This window comes from Paramormyrops kingsleyae, chromosome 14 (assembly GCF_048594095.1).
Source record: "Paramormyrops kingsleyae isolate MSU_618 chromosome 14, PKINGS_0.4, whole genome shotgun sequence".
Taxonomy (NCBI): Eukaryota; Metazoa; Chordata; class Actinopteri; order Osteoglossiformes; family Mormyridae; genus Paramormyrops; species Paramormyrops kingsleyae.
Genome location: NC_132810.1, coordinates 30,207,879 through 30,215,799, shown reverse-complemented (window position 1 = coordinate 30,215,799; position 7,921 = coordinate 30,207,879). Strand labels below are relative to the sequence as shown.

Genomic DNA, 7,921 nt, shown 5'->3' with positions numbered 1-7,921 from the left:
TATAGTTTGAAAAGTACACGCAATCTCTCTTAATCGGATCACGATAAAATCTATCTGTACTGACCAGTTACAAATAGCTGCTTATGTAATTTATTTTTCTGCAGCGATAAATTATAACATATAACAGACTTTCTATGTGTATTTCACAGTGCTATTAGAATCCAGTTATGTCTTTTTCGCGCTGTTGTGTTTCCTGTGCGCTAGGAATTGTGGGATATGGAAGTGGTAGTGGAATCGCGCGAGCCACCATCGTTGCTGACTCGCTTAAGGAGGGGATAATCGACCAGTCCCCCTTAGCCCTTGCTGCTTTGAGACACACTTCAACATGGCGACGGGTCTCGGGAATGCGCAAATGAAGGCGGAGTGTGTAGGGACCGGTTTGGGATTGGGCCCGAGTCGCACCATAACACCGCCACAAAAACAATTATTGGAGCATGCGCAGTAAAGACCCAGACGGCGCCTTTAAATGTTACTCGTTGTACGCATGCGTAGAACGCAAATCTGCCCACACGTGCTTACTATTTTAGCGAATGATCGTGATTGTATTAAATAGCAGGCCTCGTTGTCCCTATTGGATTGTCATGCTGTCCGTCAGACGTGCTTTTACGTACGTTACGGGTTTACAAGTCTCGTCAGCTGTCTGGTTAGTCTTATTTGTTGCTTAATAAACATCGCGTTTGAAAATGTTTCGAAGAAAACTTACAGCTTTGGACTACCACAATCCCTCTGGTTTTAACTGCAAAGGTAGTATAATTATATTGTTATGGGATAACCAGTCGTGAATGGTGACACGCTGATTGAAAAATGTCACTAAACTGTACAACAGGGAACAGTCTAAACCCAAAATGTCGGCGAACTGAATTTGAAATACATTGATAAGAAATAAAGCTGGTTTTAATTTGTAACAACCTCTGTTGTACATTTCCTAAGCACCATTAACCGTATACATAGGTGGCGTTGCGTTTCCCTAAGAATAGTGACTTGCATTTTAAGTCGATCGATCAAATACCTGCCTTAATAGTTTTGTCAGTGTGTCGCAGAAATAAGGTATATTTTGTTTGTGTAGGTAGTACATTACTTAAACGGCCGTTTTTCGCTTGATGTGAGAAATGTAAGACTTGTTTGGCTGCTAATATATCTTAACTAGCACCGAATATCGTGATTTACACAATAAAATGCGCCGTTAGTTTAATACATACTTAAAATTGTTTCCTGTTAGCTATGGGCTAATGACTTGTTCGTCTGCTTCCACCCCCAAATAATAAAAAAGATGAAACGGAATTCAGGAATTTCATAGTTTGGCTGGAAGACCAAAAAATAAGACATTACAGAATTGAAGACCGGGGCAACCTAAGGAACATACATAGTGCTGAATGGCCTAAGTTTTTTGAGAAGGTAAGTAGAGCAGGGGTTCATTTGAATCTCTACAAGTTTACTGTCTAGGCATTGCCAGGCTAGCTTAGCTTAGAGTCCAAGATATACTTTACTGATCCCAGGGTAAATTCTAATTCTGATACATTATTGTACTTATGTTTGCACTGGACAGTGTCCTTCATTCCTGTTCACAGTGTGTCCTGTTAACTGTTATCACTGTGTTCAGTTCACTGTTTGCACTGAACTACAGCCAGTTCTGGTATGTTCACATACTGGAAATAAGGAGTTCTGACACTGCATGCCCACTCTTAACATCCTTCTTGTACTTTAAGCCCTAGAGCTCTGTCCTCTGATCCCCTGGGTTGTGTAGGCATGTTCTTTTGCCTTTTCATTGATATGTTCTTCATTTTCAGTATGTGCAAGATGTGAAGTGCCCTTTTCAAGCCCAAGACAGACAAGAAACTGTTGACTGGCTGCTTGGCTTGGCTGTCCGATTGGAATATGGAGATAACGGTAGGAGAAACTTAGAATAGCGGGTACATCGTGCTGTTATTGGATTGATATATGGTTACATACACAACTATTTTAAATTCTGCCTTTACATAATATTGGGTGGAAGTAAAATATAAAACAAACCTAGTAGATTTGCCTGGTTATTTGTAAAAATGAATATATTTTGCAGCATGGGGACATTATTTTATTTACCATTCATTCTATTAAATGAAAGTGTTCCGAAATAATTTTTGCATCTTATAAATGGTATTAGAGTCGAAGGAGCAGTATTTGTACCTTCACTGCTTTAAGCGCATACTTGTACCTTTAAAGGGATTCTGAGTTTTTACTATTTGTTGCTTTTTTGATTTCAGTATAATAATATGATCAGGGTGGCTGTGAATAGTACTGTTCTCAGCCCTGTGGTGAATAGGCTTCCCATCCACAGTGGCTCCAGGGCGCCCTATGACCTTGGCAAGGATGAGTGGTTGGATGGGTAATTTCAAGATCTTTTTGTTGCCTGTTAAGCTGTTTAAAATTCTCAAACATTTTAGATACACTTCATAGCTGCTAATGTTGAAAAGGAAGTTGAACTGAAGATGAAACTTTTCTTGAAAGGAAAATATAAAACAATATGTATGATATTGGCAACAAGTGCTGTAGAAGTATATGCATTTTACTGATCAGACTTTAAAAGCAAATTGGAAAAACTTTTTTTTTTTTAAACTTCATGTAAATGTTTTTGGTAATGGTCATTATCCTGAATTTGAGGTTTTGCTAGATGGCACATGTGCATTGTGGTATTAGCCAGTTGTAATGTATTACAAGCAAATGTTTAACTGGGGCTTGTTGGAGCCGTGCTTTTAGTACAAGTACAATGTGAGAACAGTTTAAGCTATGAATTATTTGAAAATGTACTGTTTCAGATATGTGATAACCCCACAAAATGCTTTATGGTTGTTTTCTTTTTTGAAATGACTTTGAGATGGTAAAGTGAAAAGCTGGTGGCTGACAGCATCCACACTGGAGGTTGTGTGTTCTATCAAGTCTGTCATACTTTGAAGGAAAGACCTATTATGGAAGTAACCAGCCATTCCATAATCGCAGAAGATGTGCAGTGGGGGAATTTGTTTCTTAGTTGCTAAATTAACTTTTTTTTTTTTCTTTCCTCCTCAACAGTTGAAAGATATAGGAATTGCAAACCGGACATTGTGAAAAATCAGGACAAAGCCGCTGATCCACTCATAAATCTTGACAGTAAGATCAATACTGACAGTAAGATAGATACATATCTGTAGAAGTGTATACAGTGGTACCTCAGAACTCAAACTTAATCCGTTCAGAACACCGGATCGAATCCTAAAAAGTTTGGGTTCTGATCGAATTCTCCCCATAAGAAATAATGGAAAACCAATTAATTAGTTCCCGGCCCCAAAAAATTACACCTAAATATGTTTTTTTTAGCATTTAAACAAAATGAACAGGATAAAACAAGAAGAGCATATACTGTACTAAACACATCTAAGCACATTTATCAAAACAGTAATTTGTAAAGTAAGAAAGAAAATGTATCCAAACAATGTGTAAAGTTAAAAAAAACAAAAACAAAACAATGTGTCCTGCCCCGATCGTCCGCTCCTTCTGTGTGCCATGCCCCCTCGTTAACCCCATGTGGAATCCCCGTGTGATCAGCTGTTTCTGGTTGTTGTCATGAGTCCTCTGTATTTCGTCCATGTTTCAGTTTGTTTCCCCAGTCCGGTCATTGTATTGTCCGTCTGCATTTTGCCTGCCTTACTTGTAATTAAACCCCGTATTCCCCGATACCCTGACGTCTGTGCCTTTATCTCTGTTCCGTCCCTGATCGGCATGACAATATTATGATTAAATGTATTAATGGTTTATTATTAATATTAAAATAATGAATAAGAAATCTTTATTTTAAAATGTATTTAATTATATAGTAAAATACCTGTTACTGTTTATCATTGTCTAAATGTATTTTTACTGTCTAAATATATGTATTCAGCTAGTGTAAACATGCACGATGCCATCACAGCGAATGCGAGGCTGAGACTGAAGCGTTACCCTTTGTTTCCGCTGAGAGATGTACATGCGGGTCACGCGGCACAAGTTCTTAGGTCGGCGTTCACAGTTTGACTTCTGAGATTCAGATCGAGTACTAGGTAATTTTTTTCCAAAGTGGTTGGTTCGACTTTTAAGAAATTCGCGTTTTAATGAGTTTGAGAACTGAGGTACCACTATATATACATATGTGTCATGCAGTTTATGTGCTGTCTGAGACAGCAGTGCATCACAGGGCAGTTGTGTACATTCAAAGCACAATTTAATCATTATTTCAGTTCATTGTAAGAACATAGAAAGTCCCTTTGTTTATATTTAGATAGATATTACACAAACAGCACACAGGCTGAGTTACCTAGAGGAGTAAGGTCCTAATTCACTTTGCAGATCTGCTTACATTTCTTGCAGAAATAGACAATACATTTCAAAAGACATGCATGTTAAAATTGTTTTCTGCTTAGCTGCACTGCAAATGCTGTATCAAACTGATATCATTTGGTTGTTCCATGTGTCTAGGCAACAGTCCAGATTTCAAGGCTGGTGTGATGGCCCTTGCCAATCTCTTGCAGATTCAACGCCACGATGACTATCTAGTGATGCTGAAGGTGATGGAGATTTATTGGACTTTTAAAAGGATTTACAAAATTTTTCCTCTACTGAATCCTACAGTAATCACAATGTACAAATGAAATGAATCATATTCAGATGGACTACTTGAGTCTCATTTCTCAGATGTCATGTCCTCTTCTAGGCTGTTCGGATTCTGATTCAAGAACGGCTGTCATCTGAAGCAATAGCTAAGGCTAGTGCTGCTAAAGAGGTAAGGACATGGGCTTAATGTAAAGCAGTATGTTTATTGACAGCTTCTAACTCTTATCTTATTTTTTGAAGGGCTTACCAGTTTCCTTGGATAAGCACATCCTAGGTTTTGATACAGGTGGTAAGTCAGATACTTCAACTTTGGCTAACCTTTCATTTGTGGAAGAAAATGTTTAGAATGATTGGCCCCTTGGTCCAGACTGACATTTTATTGTTTGTATACCATTGCTGAGCTATAAGCGATTTTGCGTTTTAGCACTTTGGGGAAGAAAAGCTTGACCCAAATTCCTTCCGTTTCAGTTTTATGAGAGAATTCAATCAGTCATTTTTTAGTACTTTAAGTAGGTGGTTGTAAATTTCAAGTTCTGAGTTATCAGGAATGTATCTATACATTGTGATGTGTGATGCTACTAATAATGAATAATACAGCAGAAAGCAGCAATAATAGGGCCAAGCACACTACCACGGCATAAATGCAATGGGGAAAAAAATGAGGAAATGCAAGAACATAGGAACATATGAACTCTGATCGTTTAGCATAAGCTAACAATGAATGAAACATTCAAGAAAAACTGCAGCACTAATAGATCAGGAAAAAGTATAGGAAGAGAATCACTGACTAAAAAGATACGTTTTAATTTCTGCCTAAAAAGGGAGATGGAGGATGGGTCCCAGAGGTTTTGTGGTAGAGATTTCCGAAGTGTAACTGTAAAACTGAAGGCCCTGCCACCCATAGAAGACAAGCAAAGGTGAAGCACCACAAGGACACCATTACCTGCAGACCTGAGGGAAAGGGCAGGTGTATAAGGAAGGAGGAGCTGTGCAATATACCATGTACGACTTTAGAAGTCAAAAAGTTTATGCTGTATATGGAAAGGGACAGATTGCCAGTGAAGTTTATAGAGGGGGTGAGTGATATGTAAAGATTTTATTGTTAGTGGGAATTCTAGCAGTTGTATTCAGAGCTCAAAGGTCTGGAGTATACCAATAAGTGGAATGGGAGAAGGGGACAGATCTGTGCTTAATGGGGTTGTGGACATGGAGAGCATTAGACATAGCCTGGGTACAGGTAGAAAGAAGCTTAGGAGGACAGGATTGATCAGTAACATCAGAGAAGCTAGTAGAGCAAAGCTCTCCAACTCTGGTCCTGGAGAGCTGCTGTCCAGGAGGTTTTCTATCCTACCAGGCTTCTGATGAGCCACACCTGTTCTCAGGTAAATACCAGGAACTGGTGTGCTTAATCTTAAACCATGTACAACAGAAGATCTGCTGGATAGTAGCTCTCCAGGACTGGAGTTGGAGACCCCTGTAGTAGAGAATCAGAAAAGGCATGAGTATCAAGAGAATTTAGATGAGGATAGGGATATGTTAGGGAACCAAAAGTGGGAATTAACACACTGTGCTATCAATGACTCATGGCGTAATGGCATGGGCAGGCACATATATGGAGGACAGCTGTGAGTAATTGAGACACTAGACTGGGAACCTTTAAGATCATACGGGAAGGCCAGCAACATATACTGGAGACATGATGGGACTGGTAGAGAAATCCTGACAATTCCCAGTCATGACAACCACTTTATAAGGCCAGTACATCAAAATGTATTAGGAAAAACACATTTTTACTCATTGCAGTGCTCACGAGTGGTCATATGATGATGTGAAATTTGGTGCACATCCCCAGGTTGTGGCCCTAAGTCCAGATACTAAGTTTGGTCTTAAAACACCAAAGCATTGCCAATTTTGTTTGGCTATGATGGACAAATAGCTTTGAAAATCAAAAATCCCTCTGATACCTCTTGTGAAGTTTGGTCCGAAGTCTGGACAAAATTTGTGACTTGTGGAAAATTCTTATTTTCCATAAAATCCAATATGACGGCTGCATCAATTAGTTGGACATGAAAATTCCCATGTGTCCACCTGTGGACATCCCATGGTATTAGTAGACAATTTAATAGGCAACCCGATCAAGTTAGTAGCCAAAATGCATTTTTGCTTATTGCAGTGCCACCTAGTGGTAGAATGACAGGCAGACAAGCAGATCTATAGGGTCCCATAGACTGCCATATCAGAAAGAAGTGGACTGCAAAGTAATCCACGGAATGCAGGAAGAACATCTGTACAGTGCATGAGAGAGGGGGCAGGATTTGAACAGCCAATGCTGGAGGTGTGAGATGCTAAGAACTGACTTTCTGTACAGGATTTCCTCATATGACCAATTAAGAGTGTAGTGCTTACTGAAGTGTTTTTTTCCCTGTATCATCTTGTTCAAAAATGCAGATGCCACTCTGAATGAAGCTGCAAAGATTTTACGGTTGTTGCACATTGAGGAGCTGCGAGACTTGCAGACACGGATCAATGAGGCTATCGTAGCTGTCCAGGCTATCATTGCTGATCCCAAGACTGACCATCGTTTAGGAAAAGTGGGCAGATGATGTATTTGCCTTTCTGCTGTCCTTTCAATGCCTGTGTGGTGATTTCAGCATATAAATTGTTTCTGCCCTCCTGATTCATGAAAACTTGTGGCTTATTTCTGCTTTCTGTGGTTTCTGCTTTTCTTATTTTTATATATGTGTAACAGAATGGCACATGTGCCTAATATGATTAAATTCATTCAAAAGCTGTACCTTTTACTGTAGTTAAATACAGTGATGCCTTTATTGCAGTTTTGCAGAAAGCCTGTGAAAGGTTTTACTTTAAATCAAGTTGTTTTGTGCACTTTTGCAATGGAATCACTTTTGCTAAATATACTTTTTTGCTTGAAAAAACAGTGCAGTATTGGTCATGTTTAAACTATCAGGATTCAGATCCAAATTGCACTGCTTGATGTACCTAGATATATATATATATAAAAAAATGGATTTTGTCTTCCTAACACAAATGCACATTTATAGTAGAAAAAAATGAGGTATAAAATTACCACACACTCATGGAAACTGACTTCTGTGGTCTCAGGTGGCACTTTAGTGAGCCACTTGATTCCCTGGAGTTTATTGGGTCTCTACTGTAGGCTTGGCTCCATTGGGCTTCCAACATCAGGCTTTCCCTACAATAGATAATGACCACAGATTATCAAACAAATAGAATGTAGCTGGAAGGAAGTATATTTTATCTTAACATGACCAAACCTTCACACTGACAATTCATTACAGTT

At 38.9% G+C, this 7,921-nt stretch overlaps 2 protein-coding genes across 6 annotated transcripts in view; one reads left to right on the top strand and one right to left on the bottom strand.

Annotated features, from left to right (window-relative positions):
• Positions 1–513: 513 nt before the first annotated feature.
• rtraf (RNA transcription, translation and transport factor) lies at positions 514–7,391 on the top strand. Of its 3 annotated transcripts, XR_011982501.1 has the most exons (10): positions 514–744; positions 1,271–1,395; positions 1,788–1,887; positions 3,046–3,123; positions 4,465–4,553; positions 4,700–4,768; positions 4,840–4,888; positions 5,421–5,516; positions 6,773–6,934; positions 7,048–7,276. XR_011982501.1 is itself a non-coding variant. In XM_023802778.2 (8 exons), the coding sequence occupies exons 1-8, from the start codon at positions 684–686 to the stop codon at positions 7,200–7,202; spliced, it is 726 nt and encodes a 241-aa protein (XP_023658546.1). In that variant the 5' UTR covers positions 517–683; the 3' UTR covers positions 7,203–7,391. The 3 variants fall into 3 exon arrangements, 1 of the variants encoding a protein (XP_023658546.1); XR_011982500.1 differs by having other exon boundaries at positions 5,421–6,934; XM_023802778.2 differs by lacking the exons at positions 5,421–5,516; positions 6,773–6,934 and having other exon boundaries at positions 517–744; positions 7,048–7,391.
• Positions 7,392–7,921, bottom strand: part of LOC111839133 (nidogen-2-like) — a 69,619-nt gene continuing 69,089 nt past the window's right edge. For all 3 annotated transcript variants that reach the window (XM_072698950.1, XM_072698951.1, XM_072698952.1), the window contains one exon: positions 7,392–7,813. In XM_072698950.1, the coding sequence (XP_072555051.1) occupies positions 7,803–7,813 (11 nt within the window). In that variant the 3' untranslated portion in view covers positions 7,392–7,802. The remainder of the gene's footprint in view (positions 7,814–7,921) is intronic.